We start from the raw sequence: 16,590 nt of genomic DNA, 5'->3' as shown, positions 1-16,590 counted from the left end.
TGATAATTCAGCAAATGGTACTGGGACAGGCTAGTCCTTTGGAAAATAGATAATTAGGAATTGTCAGTATTTTGTACCAGAACAGATTGAAAAGACTTAAAAGTGAGCAAAGGATACATACAGGCAATTTTCAAAAGAAGAGCTACAACAGATGGCCAATAAACCAAAAGTTTAACTTACTAGTACTGTTTTCAGATTGGGAATGCCAAAAAGGATGGCAGTACTCTAGGTGAAGGGAAATAGACCTTCTCATATACTGCAGGTGCAAGTGAAAATCATTACTACTTAATAGGAGAGAAATATGACAACGTATATTAAAATTCTTAAATTGTTTATGCCCTTTGACTCAGCAGTTAGACTTGTTGGAATTTATCCTTACTGGATAAATTGTAAAAATATAGGTCAAAGATATTATTTGAAACACTTTATACTAGACAAAAAAGTAAGTTCATCCTAATTATTCCATGATAAGGGCCTGGTTAAAGTCCATGTAATAGAATGCTGTGCAGCCATTTTTGATAATGTGGATGTATATTTATTGAAATGGAAATGGATTCTATGAAGTAGGAAGATTGTTTAAGGCAGTGTATGTAAAAAGCTTAGCACAGTGCCTGGCATGTGGTAAGTTCTCAAATGTTAGTTTGTAGAAGATAGGATAAACAGGTTATAAATTAATGTATTTCCAAAATGTCTTTCACAAAGTCATTATCCTCCGACTACCTACCAAAAACCATTACTGGTTTCTTGTTCTTGTCGGGATAATGCCTTACTCTTGGGTTCAAGACTGTCTACAATCTGACTCTAGTTATTTTCCAACCTCATACTTTTTATTTTTCAATCATACTTCCTACTTTCTCCTGGTATGTCTATTCACTGTCCTTTATACTTTGTTTTTTGTACTTTTGAATATACCACTCATCGTCCCTGAAATACCCCTTCCCTATCTATGCTTCAATCCAAATCCATCCATCCTTTTAAACTCTGCTGGTGTCCATTGTGGAATTTAACATTCCAGTCTTTAGTCATTATCACCAGCCTCAGGTCTTTTTTTTAATTTTTAAATTAAAAAAATATATATAGCAACAAACACAAATATCTTAACTTATCATTCCATTCTACATATATAATCAGTAATTCACAGTATCATCACATAGTTGCATATTCATCATCATGATCATTTCTTAGAACATTTGCATCAATTTGGAAAAAGAAATAACACAATAGAAAAAAATTCACGCGTACCATATCCCTTACCCCTCCCTTTCATTGATCACTAGCATTTCAATCTAAATTTATTTTAACATTTGTTCCCGCTATTATTTATTTTTCCACTCATTTTTGATAAGGTAGATAAAAGGAGCATCAGACACAAGGTTTTCACAATCACATATCACATTGTGAAAGCTATATCATTATACAATCATCTTCAAGATACATGGCTACTGGAACACAACTCTACATTTTCAGGCAGTTCCCTCCAGCCTCTCCATTACATCTTGACTAACAAGGTGATATGTGTTTAGTGCGTAAGAATAACCTCCAGGATAACCTCTCGACTCTGTTTGGAATCTCTCAGCCATTGACACTTTATTTTGTCTCATTTCGCCCTTCTCCCTTTTGGTCGAGAAGGTTTTCTCAGTCCCTTGATGCTGAGTTTCAGCTCATTCTAGAATTTCTGTCCCACGTTGCCAGGAAGGTCCACACCCCTGAGAGTCATGTCCCACGTAGACAGAGGGAGGGCAGTGAGTTTATTTGTTGTGTTGGCTGGAGAGACAGCCTTAGGGCTTTTTTGATACTCATGTCCTGTTATATGTTTTTAAGACATGAAATTTATCTAGCTAAATTGTGAGTTCCTTTAGGGCGCAGACTGATTTTGATGTTACTCTGTAGCCTATTTTGCCCTTCAAGTGGTTTCTTGAACATAATTTGATGTTCTTTAATGACTGTTGAATTAGGGGCTACCTAACATTAGGTCTGCTTGGTCTGGCTTTGTTTCCTCTTGTTTTATCCCTTTTCTTATTTATTTATTTATTTTTTTTTACTTATAGTGAATGCTGCCAGATAGGAGGTGCCTAGCTGAAGGATCTTAACACTAATAGACATGTGTAGTGAAATGAGAATTGAACTAGTACTATTTCCACCACTATTTCTTTTAAATAAGTCACAACCCTTTTAAATGTCACTTCATCATTTGAGGTCTCACTACCTTTGCTCATTTCCAGAATTGTTGTGAGGATAGTCACAATGGATGTGCAAGATACTTGGAAACTGTAAAACATCACAAAATTGTAAAGGTGGAAGATACTGCTTTTATTGGTTTTATACTTATCCTTATTTTGGTTTTGTGGAGTCTTAAAATTCCAATTCATATTTAAGCAATAGGAGCCATACTTTTAAGTTGTGGAGAGTAACAGGGAGTGTTTGCCTTTCAGAGTCATCCTTTTTGAACTTTCATGATTCAGACTGTGAGCCCAAAGGATCACCACCCTGCGACTCTTTGCTTTCCCTCGACACTGAAAAGATTCTGGTATGCATCTTTTATCCATCCTCTAAATTTTTGTGGGGCTAATTCTAAAAGGTGGGAGTCACTTTTGTTTATTTATCAATTAGGAATTGAGTCCAGTTGCTTTTATGTGTATAAGATATAAGTAAGTCATTTGGTATTTGGTTATATTGCATTATTATTACTTACAAATTGGATGGTTGATCAATCTGGACCTAGGACTTTCTAAGTTCCAAGGAAGTTCTAAGGGGAGATTATTGTGAATCTTATTTCTAGGAGCCTTATATATTTGGAGGTATGGTATAATCCTTATTTTCCCAGCCTTTGCCTGCATAGGTATCTTTTATATTGATATTTTTTATCAGAACCAACTAAACTATACCAGAAATCTTTCCATTTTAGTGTCATTATATAACTTTTGCATCTGGCTACCCATATTAGCATATACCTCCTCCACATATTGCCTCAAGGCGGAAGGGTCTTTAAAAAAATTTGTCCTGATTATCATATGATCTCTTATTTTTGTTCGCATTTGACTCTCTGAAGCTGAATTGTTCTTTCAGTGACCAGGTTTAACATACTTTTTCTCTAGCAGTTTCCTTTCAACATCCATGTGGATATTATTTGCTTCTTTTGTTTAAAGTTTCCTTTTAGGATACTCTTTCTTTTTCTAACAAAGCTTTTCTTTTGCATGCCAGAACTACTGAGATAGTTAGAAATTGCAAACTAGAAAATGAACAACTAATGTTACCTAATTTACTGCATAGCAATCAACTTGTTTTATATATATATATAACTCAAATCTAACTTTTGAATTAGATTTGTCCAAAACCAGAGTGGGTTATCTAGTTTAAATAGAAATTGGATAATTCCTGCCTCAAATGGGCAGTTAAATTCTTTGGGTTTTGAGAGATTTTCTTACAGATGATAATGCAAATATTTCCCACTGCTGCCTTTCCAGTTTAAGATGGCAACGGCTAGTAATCTATGGGGAAAAGCTCATCAGTCATAAACTTTAATTTTTTCTAGGTTGAAAATATGGGAATTATAACATTCATTCTACAGACATTTATTTACCACCTGTCATGTGACAGATATTATTCTAAGTACTGGGAATACAGTAGTGGACCAGATAGAGTCTCTGTACTCATGAATCTTACATTCACTAACTAATTATACAAATAATTATATAGGTGAAATTGTGCAAATCATATGAAGGAAAAGCAAAGGGTTTATGTAATCTCACTTAAGCTAGGCTTTCAGGCAAGACGGCTTTCATAATAGAAACACAAACAGGAACCTGAAAGATGGGGTGGAATTAGTCTACTATTGATGTCAGGTTCTGGGTCTCAGTGTACTTGGTCATACTTCTCACTTGTGTTCATGGAAGATATCTATAGATGTACTATTAGAAATGGAAAAAGATTTTTTTTTATCAAGAATTTAATTTAACCATTTTATATTTTTTTCTGTTCACTTTTGTTACAGATTTTATTTCTAATATAATGATTTAAATCAGATATAGTCTTCTGTTTAATGGGATCTCATTTCTTTTCTCTTCCCTGTATCTTTTTGCATAAAAGCCTGACAAATGGTAGATTCATAAAATATGGATGAAATAAAGCTTTTTCAATATTCAGAGCAATATTTATAGATTTTTTTCATGGCTCTAAGCAATTATTAAGCAGAAAACTTTCAGATATGTGTGCTTGTCTGTAACTCTTTAGCAAACAGGAAGGAACTGTGTTCTGGTCACACCTAGAAGTATACAGGATGTGACACTGTTCATATTTTGTTAAATCTGGCAAGTCTAGAAGAAGCCTTATAAGATTCTGTTGTATAGGAGCTGCCAATTATGTAGTAGAATAAGAAAGAACTGATAGAGTGTCTCTTTAGTCACCAAGGTTTCACTGTAAGAAATAAAGTGTAAAACATTCTGATAATAGTGGTATTTCCAGAGTTGTTTTTTTTTTTTTTTTTTTAACATGGGTAGGCACCGGGAATCAAACCCAGGTCTCCAGCATGGCCGGCGAGAATTCTGCCACTGAGCCACCATTACACTGCTCCAGATGTTCCATTTTGTATGGACTTCTGAATGGGTTGAAGTGAGAATTAGTGAACCTCTGAGACAGGATGTCTTCTGACCTATATTTATTAACTTTGATTCTAAAGCGCAACTTGTGTTTTAATCAGAGCTATCTTATTCTTGTTCTGTTTTTTTTTCTATATGTTTATTCTTTAAAAGATCTGTAAGGAACATTTTATACAAATCCCAGGAATTCTTTTACAAACATGCCCAGAATTCTTAATACTTTACAAAAGCAAAATACAACAGACCCAAGGAAAGGAAGCAGCTTCAGATTGCAGGAATAAAGGAAACCCTGAGGCAAAGGTTTCCTCATAGAGCATGCATAGCCAGGATCCAACACAGTAATCTTCCCAACCCATTTTATAAACTTATTCTCAATTGCTAATCATTTGTTCCTTTAGGGTTGGAGTGTTAGAAGAGGCCAAAAGGGGAGATATTTAGTAGGAGTCCCAAGGGGTAAAGCTGTTTAATACACATGTTTATGAAGACACAGGTCACTTCTAGTCCCTGGACTGATATATCAGCAATTATATTACACGGAACTGGTCTTTAAATGGTGTCTCCTTCAGACATATTCATGCATACATACTTATGTTATATTTACAGTACCTTACAGTCTTGACCTGTTTTATATATATACTGCTCTGTATCTCAGTGTTAATTATGTTTTGGAGATAAATAAGGGCGGATAATACAGACACCTGCCATTTCACCATAAGATTTGGTTGTCAGTTATAAGTTGTGATGTACTTAGCCTACAGGGCACATATTAAAATTGTAACTTTGTACTAGAGTCACCTGAGATCTCATTAAAACACACACACATACATATACCAGAAAAGCAAAGACCTAAGACTCAAGGATCTGTTGCTTTTAGCAGAGCTATAAGATTAGAATCCAATGATAACCCAATTATTAATCCATAGTAGATTATAGGCAAATAATTTATATACTATCTAACTAATGACTTGTGTTCATTAGCCAAGACAAACTGTGATCTGTTGGGCTTCGCTGATTTAACTAATAGGGTTACAAGGTATTTCAAACAAAATAGAACCATCATTTTCATGTCAAGCACTGCATGTAAAACTGTTCTAATTACTAAGCTAACTTAGTATTTACTTTGTTTACCCCTAGTTTTAGCAATCCTACAAATATTCCTAAGTATGTCTGCATAATTTCTTCAAGGACAAGCCTACTAAATTAAGTAAGGCGGTTAGATTGATAACTTGCCGTGCATTATATACTAGAATATGTTGTTTCTTGGTTGGCTTTTTGGTCCTTTCATAGCATCAACTCTTTAGAACTCCCAGCTGTTATTTCTAGAATATTCTTAGGGTTTAAAAAGTAATATTCTTTTATTGAGCCCCATCAGAGGACTGATTACTAGAATGTAATCTTTGCAACATCGAGTTAAGTAATTAGGCTCTGAGATTGTGAAGTCAGCTTAATTTTAAGCAGATAGCAAGATCGATCCCGTTTTTTTTTTTTTTGGAAATGGGACCAGTAATGTTAAGGGGGATCAAACCAGTTACACCATAAACTATGGTTTTGAAATATGTAATTATTATGACTTAAAGCTAATATTTTTTGCTTCAATATTTAAAAATACAAGTTTGAGGTATACGTTTTCTCTTCATTTGTGATAAGCTAAAATGTGTGCTTGGTATTGTTTCAGAGCCAAGCCAAATCTATCGCAGAACAAAAGAGATTTCCATTTGCTACTGACAATGAAAGCACAAATGAAGAATTAGGTAAGACTTTAATCTGTATTTATATAGTATTTGCCTATAATTTATGTTTAGGTTCTTGAATCATAGGCAGGTTAGTGTGGTAAAAAGAGCACAGAAACTGGTTCTTCCAACAGCTAAATGTTTGATCTATATATACAGTTCTTCTAATCTATATATTCAACTCTTCTAAGTTTACATTTTATTATATGTTAAAAAAAGTTTCAGTAGAATAGTCTGTAAGGACTTTCCAGGTCTTTGTTTTTATGGAAATTAATAATTATGAAAATGAGTTCTTAAGAATTATTATCTTTCATTAAAAAGTGATTTGTGTGGGCAGGCAACAGTGGTTCGGCAGGCAGAATTCTCGCCTGCCATGCCGGTTTGATTCCTGGTGCCTGCCCATGCAAAAATAAGAAAAGAAAAAAGTAATTTGTGTGTTCTCATCAAGTATGAACAATAAAGAAGTGAAAACAGCATACATTCACAGAAAACCTAGTTTATTTTTCTGTGTAATAAAATAACTAAGTTTAAGTTCATTTTACTCATGAGGCCAGTCAGTTATTGCTAGGTCTAAGGTTGTGGGTGTATAAAAAGGGGATTTATTCAAATCCACAAATGGGTCATGTAGTTTGGCTTGTTCGTGGCATATTTTAAGCAGGCTGGTTTCACCAGTGTCGCGTATATTGTAGGTGGGCCTCCCTTATCGCCTAGCCCATTACACTAAAGGAATGAAAACAAAATTAAATACAGACCTAACTGTCAGATGAACATAACTTAAGCATGCAATCCTGCATAGGGCCCAGTTGTCTGAAACACCTGCAGGAAATTTTTTTTCTGTCTTACTTAAGCGTAATCATTGTATCCTTTCTACATCCATTTTGTATTGAGACTAAGCAGTTCTTATATGGTCTGCTATTAATTGTCTGTATTAGTGCAGATAATTGAGATTGACTATTTTGAAAGTGTTAATTATTTTTTGGTGACATTCTTTGAGGAAGCGTTAAGTTTGAGAATTAATTCCCCTGTAAGGCATCAGATTTGATTTCTTCTAAAGCCGTTTGATTCTGTTCAACTTAGTATTCATTTATTGGATGATGAATTAAGGTCCTGATATGTGCCCAGCTTTGTTCTATATTCTTAAGAATAATCCTAGTACATCCATGGATAGTATAAGTCCTGAGCTGGCTTAGGGTTTTTGTGCTAGAATGTTTTTTCTTGGAAAAATGACATCTGTCAAGGTATACATTGCTGGGAGATATGAAATTGTCTATTAATAGAGATTTCTGTGAGAATTCTATCCAAAGCAGTATTCCCTCTCTGTCTTTGGACTCCCACAACAAAATTTACATCCTGATAGTTATTTCTGTATGTGCAAGATTGGATTAGGATGATTGTTTTTTAAAGATGGATAGTTTTGGATTTTCTCACAAAATGTTTACTTTTAGGTGGAAAGATTTAAGAACTGCAGTTGATTTATTTAAGTGGAATTAAATAGCCTAGTTATGGCCAGCAATTTACTTATTTTCCTGAAGTACAAAATTTATCCCTAAAGCTGTATTCATTTTGTATGGCTTATTTGTTCATTTGTAAATTCAACAAATATTTACTGATTGTGGAAGGATAATCAGAAAATTCTAAACATTTTTATCTGAAAGGAATCTTGGTGAAATTTTCTACAGGCTTATAAGGCAAGCCCCAGAGAGTTATGAAAAGTGACTCATGTCTCTAGCCAATGAGTGGTAAAGCCAGAATCTTGAGCCAGATCCTGGCTTTCTTGATATATCATCTTCCTGCATTCAGAAAAATACAAGTTCATTTTTCATTCCCTATCCATCTAATCCTTTAGGAATTGAGACTTGTTTTGCAGTTCAGCCCCATTCGTAGTTTTGGTACAGCTTTGATTTATTTCAGTGTCATATGTGGATTGAAAGGGTAGGCTTTGGAGCTAGGCAACCTGGTTGCTTCTTCTTACCCAATGCTCAGTCTTTGGGTAACTTGTTTTACTTCTTTATGCCTCATTTCCTTGTCTGCATAATGGGGACAATAATTGTACCTACCTCAATGCATTTAAAGGATAAAGGAGTTAATGCTCATATTAGAGTAGCCCCTGTCACATGTTAGGAATGAATACATATAATGGTTATTATTATTTACTGGTTTTATTGCTAATACCTCTATCCCACCACTAAAGAGGTCTCTGGTTATCTGAATTGTAGCTATCTGAATGATATCCATTCTTATTCTGAATATGAGTGTGACCTTAATTTGTCTTTTCAAAGAAACTGGTTAAACTCAGTTCTCTTTCTATTTTGAAGAATACTCCCAGGAACATTATGATCTTTTTCAGTATTTTTGAACTTTTACATTTCTCAAGTTATTTGTAAACATTCCAAATCTATTTTTGCATTTAATGTTTTTACGATTTTTAACTGTCAAGAAATTTAAGCTCCTAGTGAAAGAGTTTTAGCTGCCTATCTTCTAGAACACATATTAGGTCTTAGATTTAGAGGGCATTACAATAATGTTTTTTTGCAAAGAAATTGATCGAAGCAGTTACGTTCAGTGAGAAATAAAATGTTTTTAGGGGGTTGGGAGGGTTGTGTGGGAATTAGAGCAAATACAGACAGAAATGTAAAGTAGACTATTCAAACTTGGTTTTTTTGACAGGTGAAAGAGTTTAGTCAAAATATTGCTGTGGTTTAAGAGATCATCATGGCTTTAATTTCAAAATACCTCTTACCCAAACAATTTGATCAAAAACTATATTCATCCTTAGTGTTTATAGTGGTATTTTGTCTGTATTTTGAATAAAAGAGGTAGGAAAAAGGTTGTCTTTGCATTGCAGTGCTATGAATTATCTACAATTAATCATTGATAGACTTTATATTACTTTGAGTCCCTATTTTTGTTCATACTAAGTAAATGACAGTAAACTAGGCATTTCCAGGAACCCAGATTTGTGAGATTATTTGAGTGTTATAATTTTCACAGTAAGATCACATCGCAATGTTATTTGGATATTACTCAGGCTTATTAATAGCTCTTTTGATCTGTAGATAGGAAGTAGGATAAGGGTTATTTGGAATTTGAAAGTGAGCGATAGGCTTAGAAAAAGATAATTAGTTCTTATTGGCGGATATTTTATAGATGATTCTAATAATTTAAAACCAGTTAGGACTAGAATGCTGATTAGCAAGTGCTGAGTGGTAGAAGGGTTAAGGTAGAAGAATCCAATTATATATTATTAACATCTAGATATTCTTTAACTGCTTCCAGTCCTGGGAACTCCCTTTTAAAATTTAGCAAAGAATTCAGAGTTGCTGATTCCAGTCTGAGATCCTTTATTCTTTCCTTTAATTTTTTGTATTTTGTTTCTTAGCAATTGCTTATGTGTTGATTGGCAGTGGTCTCTATGATGAAGCAATAAGGCATTTTTCAACAATGCTGCAGGTAATTTTTCTTTTTAATTATGTAATTTCAAGTTTATAGCCATGACAAAATATGGACATATGCATAGCTACAGCACTGCAATAAAACATCTATTTTAAGATTACGCAAGAAAGTAATGGAAATCAGCATTGACTGAGTCCTTTCTTGGTACTGTACCTTGTTCTTATTTAATCTTTGCAGTATTACTTTATTTTAAACAAGGAAAATGAAATTGAAGGAGGTTACGTAACTTGTTCATAGTCTCCATCAGGTTGCAGAAATGATATTCAAATGCAAGTTTAAAAAAGACAAGGATTAGTTTCAGTTCACCTTCTCTCTAGCATGTTATCTCCCATGAGATATGGACACTTAAAATTCTTGAAATTCCAGATGTTTACTTTCTACACAGGAGCCAATCTGCAAATTAACTTACATTCCACTCATGGATTTATTTCTTACTTTAAAGTATAATTATGAGACTCCTCAATGGAATTATGAGGGCCTTTATTGATTGTTGGCTGAGTGAGGTCTGATTAGGATAAAATGTGTATGGATAAGAGTTGCAAAGGACACCCTATGCACCCTAACCTCTAACCTCATAGGCTTTCTATCTCATATCATTATTTAACTATTTATTGACTGTTTATGTCTCTGTCAAGTAGAGTACAATAAAGGCATGGATTTCAGAATTATATTATACCAAAGTTCTAATTAACTTTGCTACTTCCTAGCAAGTTAGTTATACTCCTAGGTTATAGGAATAATAACTGCTTCCAAGAAATATTCTTTAGGCTTAAATAAAATATCGCATGAAGTATCAATATTCAGTGCCTGGCACACAGTCCGTGCTCATTAAATTTTAGCTATTCACAGTTCTATATTGGTTTATTCATCTGCGCTAATCATAGGAAGAGCCAACATATAGCTTAAAATTGAGCTGGTAGACTTAATTTTAAAATATTAATTTTGAAACTTTACTGCTTTTATTTTCTTTTTTAAATATAGGATATGTTGCTAATTCTATCTTTGTTCTCAAAAAATGGGTGAGATTTTTTCAACTTATTAATTTGAGGTCCTCTGATTGAAGCAGCTGTGTGTTTTGTGGGCATATGGAAAAATAGTCTTCAGTGGAGTTTAAAGGATGAAGGATAAATTATAAATAGTTTATAATTGCTTTTCTGTTTAGCATTTAAATTTTATGAAAGGTAAAGTCAGCACTTATTCATAGTTAACACTTGAACCCTCATTTGAACAAGAGATTTTGATACATTTATAGGAACAAATGCCAGCTAATTTCTGGTAATCAACAGCAGAAAAGTAGTTTATAGATATATTATCAATTCATTAAATTTTTTGAAAAGTACTATTACTGTTGTCATTGAAGGCTGTGTAACAATGTTAAAGAAAAAGTTTTAAATAATAAAAAAGTCCTAATTTTTCCACTCCAACATATTTAAATTTTTAGTACCTTTTCAGAGTATGCATTTTTTGTTTTATAATTTAAATATATATTATGGCTATATAATATCCCTTTGTGTTGTACACTTCTACTTTTAAAACATACCTATTTTATATTGTTTATGTTTAGACTTATAAGTATGTTCAGAGATTAGATCAGACTTTCTCTCTGCAAGGAAAATTAATATACTGAAATTTGATAATAGTATTTTAATCAGTCTCTGATACAGTGGGTTGCTTTCAACTGGGGGATTTTTCTTGGAGAATGTGCAGATTATAAGATTGAGGTTTTTTTCTGATGTTTCAGGCTATTGATGGGCCAACAGTGGAGGTTGGGGGAGTAGCAGAAAGGTCAGATACCCCTGACTCCCAGAAGAAAGAACTAAATGGTCATTTAGAATACAATTTTATATAGCAAGAAAAATGCTATTTTCCTATTGGTGCTTTTCCTTGGTGATTTCTTTCTTCTTACCCTTTACTTGGGTGCTTCCTAACCCTTTTCATATCATGGGACATATGGAAAATCAGATTTGTATGGCACACTGAGGTAAACAGGAGCATATTTGGAGGCATCAGTATAGAGCTTGGTGAAATTTTGTCACATTTGTTTTGCATTACAACTATGGTGTAGCAAAGATTTGATATTAAATGTAAAAATCTTTTTAAAAAATTTAATCAGAAACTGGATTCTACTCCACTGGGCAGTATTTTCTTTATTAGGTTTGTTGTTTGAAATTGCTATACACAATTGTTTGAGTTAGTTTAGTTGATTTCTTCAAATTCTTTTTTTTTTTTGGTTTCAAATATTAATTAAAATGCACAAACTATTACTAACATAGATTTATAAGATTAACAATAAATTAACAAATATGGAAAAGTGGAAAAAGGCCAAGGGAAATAAAACACTAAATTCCTTACTGTACTAGAGGGAGTCAGAAGATATTTTAAACTTTGGTTCTTACAGAACTACAAATTTAAGTGTTTGATTAAATTAAAAATAGCTTATATAGAAGATTGTGTTAACAAAATAACAACCAGCATATGTACAGAATCTGTAAAAGTAGTCTACACAAAAAAGCTTGCATAACCACATGATTTCTTCAGATTTTTAACAGCCAATGTTAAGAAATTGCATATGTAGATCTAGGTGCTGAAGAATTATTACTTCTTTTTCAATTGACAAAATTCTTTTCTCACCATGAACCTCTTTAAATTGTATTTTAATGATGTGCTCATCCTTTAAATTTAATTGTTCTTCCTTTTCTTTTATGACAAATACCACGTTAAAATTTTTTGCAGCAATGAATTAGACTTTTGTGTCAATGGCTCATCTTCATATCCAGTATTCCAGAATAGTGAGGAAGCTTTTCCTTAAATATTCATGGTTGTTGCTGTATTACTTTTTTTTTTAAGAGAAGTTGTAGATTTAAAGAAAAGTCATACTGCTCTACTTTTTCTTTTTATCTTTTTATTTTATTTTAATGTTTTTATTGTAAAAACTTAACATACAAACATACACATATTCTTGACATACAAACATCTACTTTTTATTCTTCAAATAACTCAGTATCACCAGAGCATCATTTTGTCAGTACGTATTAATGTATTTTCACCTGTTCCTTACAGGACCTTCCAAGTGTTCAGAAAGTCTGTATTTTTAAGCCAATAAATATCCTTCAACAGCTCTGTGAAGTGGTTACTGTTTACACACAAAATTTTCAGTTTCCTTAAGTTTAGTAACTCTTGACAAAATTTTTCTTTTAGACAGCCAAATTGGCGCAGTATGAGACATCAGAACATAGTGTCTGATTCCATTCACGTGAAGCTGAAAACAAATGGCACCATGGAGGTGTGGATTTTATTATCTTCACCATTTGGTAGCATTACTAATGTGAAATTTGGATCTACATCTGAGGGCTAAATTCCAGAATGACTTGATGTCAAGCTTTTATGCCTTCCTGTTGTTGTAGCTATACTATCAGGGTATAAATTTGTGACATATATAATCTTATATATTTCAAAGGTTCTTTTGAATATTTATCTCCAGTGATTTGTTTGTTGCTTTGATACAGAAAGGAAAATGCTCCTGAGGCATCAGGGTTTCTAACGTGGCACAGTTTCAAGGTTTAACGATCTGTCAATTTGAATTGAAAACTCTTGATTTTAAAAGCTTACAAATTAGTACTGTCTGATGTCAGTTCCGTTATGTCACTTCCACATGATCTCAGTGCATCTGATAATAGTGTTATTGAAAAGTGGGATCTTTTCTTTATTTCTATGCTGCTTTGGTCTCTATGCAGGGCTGGGTAACATAAGTGGTTCAACAATTTTGTGAAGCAATTTGACCTTTGTTGTTAATTGTGTGGCCTGGTTCATCTGATTGTTGTCTGCTTCCTGTCTAACTGAATTTATATAAGATTTGTTTCTTAGTTTACACTGGCTGACCAAATATAAAATGTTCCTCTGCATATGATTTTTAAAATACCCTTTATTTAAGTATGTATGTGTATCTGTATGGTTTGGAATCCTCGCTTCATTTAATAGCTTTCCTATGTGAATGAGAGAATTAGGCTAATATATAATCCTCATTTTATTGCTCAGATAGTGACCTTTTTCAACTTGTGTGTTTATCTTCAAATCTGATGACTTTTCAGCTTTCATCAAAAAGCTAGCCTTGTGGTAGAAAAAATAAATATCAATAAAAAATAAAAGTCAATATGTAAGTAATGTGATGAGGATAATGTTTGAGACCTTTATGGACTCAGAAGATAGATTTTTTTGAGAATTGAGACATTAAGTGGATATAACTCCATTAAGGTAACTATTTTATTATATCATTATTTGCATTTGCATAAGGTAAAATTGGAAGTTTAGAATATTAGTTTTCATTTAATTCAATTAAAATTCAAAAAAACTTATGTAAATGTTATACAGTTAGAAATAACGTTTGTTATTTGAAAAAATAAGCAATAATTATGACCTTCCATAAAGACTTTTGATTTATTATTGACATCCAAAGTGAATGATAGATTTAAAAGAAAAAGATGGTGGCAGTTCAAGAAAAGTAATGATTTATTTAAATTACTTAACTACATGATACATTCACAATAATTATTCATCTGTTTATGTTAGAAATTCTAAAGTGTAAATTAAATAAAATTTATTTTCAGATGTACACATTAACTAATTCACTGCTGAAAAGTGACAGTCAGGCTCCTGAGGAGTATTCAAGGTGGGGCTCTGGGAGACACTGTTGGGCAGTGTGGCCCTCTCATGCAATCCCAGGTGCCAAAATAATAATAGTTACTGAATTCAGGAAGTTTTTGGTGTTTAAGTACTTCAACAAGTGTTTAAATATTTCTCAACTGTTACCAACTTTTGAGAGGCTGTTGTTTTAAAAGTTTAAAATTTTTTATTGCTCTAACATTTTTATGCCTGTGAATAACAAGTGGCCCACTGTTATAACTCTTTCACCATGGCATATCAGTCGGAAAACTGCACCCCCGAGTTTCTAACCATGTCGTCCTGCTTGCTTTCCCTGTGAGAACAAGCCCAGGGCTTGTGAGACCAGCAGAGCTGACTTTGATCTGATAGTCTTTAATATTCCTTGAGATTTTCTTAACTACCTAATATCAGTGTTTGTTGTTAAATAACAGCCATGAATTAAGACTACTTATGTGCCAGGCCCTGTGCTAGTTGCCATGAACAGAAAGATGAAAAGACACGATCCCTGCCTCAAGGATGCCCCGTGGTATTAGAGAAATGAGTCAAAGATGGCCTCAGTGTAGTGTGTTTACTTCACAGAGCCTGGGTCCATTTGAAAAACCTGCTGGCATCAAACTCAAATTCTTATATATCTAACTGAAAAAAACAGCCTAAGTAAGCAACTTTCAGCTGTTCAGTTAACCTGCTTTACATTCTTGCCCATCATCTGCTCTCCACTGATAAAGCCTTGTACTTATAAGGCCTTCAGCCCTGTTGGCCCAGAGACTCCCTGTTGTGCTGACTCCTTTTCCTTTCTGTGGTCTCCAGTAGTTTGCAAGTTTTCAGCTCGTCCTGCTTCCCCTCTGATGGCTTCTTCCTGTACTTGACCTCTAGAAAGTCCCCACCCTGAGTCCCTTCCTCTGACAGCAAATCTGTTCAAGTTTAGAGGTTGCTGCCATCTAGTGTCAAATCTGTTTCTTGGTCAACTCCAAATCCTCAGCTTTGAATTCACTACAAATGACAAACATGTAAATGCAAAATAATGATATAAGATAATTAATTTAATCAGAATTATATCCACTTAGTTGTCTGAAAGGTATCTTCAACTGAAAGGCTTCCAGATTGATCTCATATTCTCCCTTGTTCCCTCTATACACATACACACACCAAACCGTAACAGAAAAGAACCCCTTTTCACTTTCTAGCATTATCCATCGATTAGATAAGCCCATTTCCATTCAATTATACAAGCCTACATTCTCTGTATATCTGTTTGCTACTTATGTCATCACTAACCTCTATCTGTAAACATCGTAGATATCTCCCAAGTCTGTTTTCTCCTTTCCAGCTTTGTTCAAACCACTGACTAAGCCACCCTCATCTGTCAGATGACTGATGGTATTTTCCCATCTTATTTCCTCACACTTTTACTCCCAATCCATTCTTCCATATTCATGTCACACCCTCTACACGTGTACCTATACACTCACATTATCCATATCCAAAGTGTGCACTTTCAAATGCTTGTAAACTTTCCTGTTGCTTTTAGATCTACAGATGCAAATCCGTAATATGGTCCCTCCCGACCACTCTAGCCTTATCTTGGAATAAATGCCATGTTCCCTGCTTCCCTTTGAGCCTTTGCACAGTCTGTTCCATCCCAGACTTGGGTTCTTTGTGCCCCCCCCCCCCCCCCGCTTTCTATAGATCTCAGTTCAGTTATTGCTTCCTTAGGGAAGCATTTCTAATCTTCTCCAGGTCTGTATGCATTTTCTAAAAGCACTGTTTACTACTCGAGCACTTACTGAAGATGTCATTTTGCATTCAAATTTGTGATTCTTTGGATATACTCTAAGAAGGCAACAATTTTTTGTCTTCCCTATTGGTTTTTGCTTACCATGGAATTCCTAGCACATGGACTGTACATAACTAATGGTTAGCCATGAATAAATATTTGTTGAACAGATTACTATAGTCTGTACAGTGGGATCAAAGGAGAAGGAGCATCCTTATTTTCTAGGAAAGTTTGGAAGGAGTCAGAGAAGTAGTAGTGTTTGAGCTGAGACTTAAAGATAGAAGGAGTTTTGGGAGCACAGAGGCAATCTATGGGTGTTTCAGGTACTGAACTTGGGAGAGCTTATCTGGAGAACTATTAAATAGTTATGGCTTCTAGA

General features: G+C 33.8%; 1 protein-coding gene across 12 annotated transcripts in view; it reads left to right on the top strand.

Annotated features, from left to right (window-relative positions):
• Positions 1–16,590, top strand: part of TTC13 (tetratricopeptide repeat domain 13) — a 131,796-nt gene that overhangs the window by 18,423 nt on the left and 96,783 nt on the right. For all 12 annotated transcript variants that reach the window (XR_013179166.1, XM_077168303.1, XM_077168307.1 and 9 more), the window contains exons 2-4: positions 2,433–2,527; positions 6,271–6,346; positions 9,705–9,775. Coding sequence is in view for 11 of the 12 variants with exons in the window: in XM_077168303.1 (XP_077024418.1) it covers positions 2,433–2,527; positions 6,271–6,346; positions 9,705–9,775 (242 nt within the window). In the remaining variant the exon portion in view is untranslated. The remainder of the gene's footprint in view (positions 1–2,432; positions 2,528–6,270; positions 6,347–9,704; positions 9,776–16,590) is intronic.

The sequence above is a fragment of the Tamandua tetradactyla genome, chromosome 7 (assembly GCF_023851605.1).
Source record: "Tamandua tetradactyla isolate mTamTet1 chromosome 7, mTamTet1.pri, whole genome shotgun sequence".
In the NCBI taxonomy this organism is placed as follows: domain Eukaryota; kingdom Metazoa; phylum Chordata; class Mammalia; order Pilosa; family Myrmecophagidae; genus Tamandua; species Tamandua tetradactyla.
Note: the sequence above shows the minus strand (reverse complement) of the source record. Positions and strands in the feature narration are given on the sequence as shown.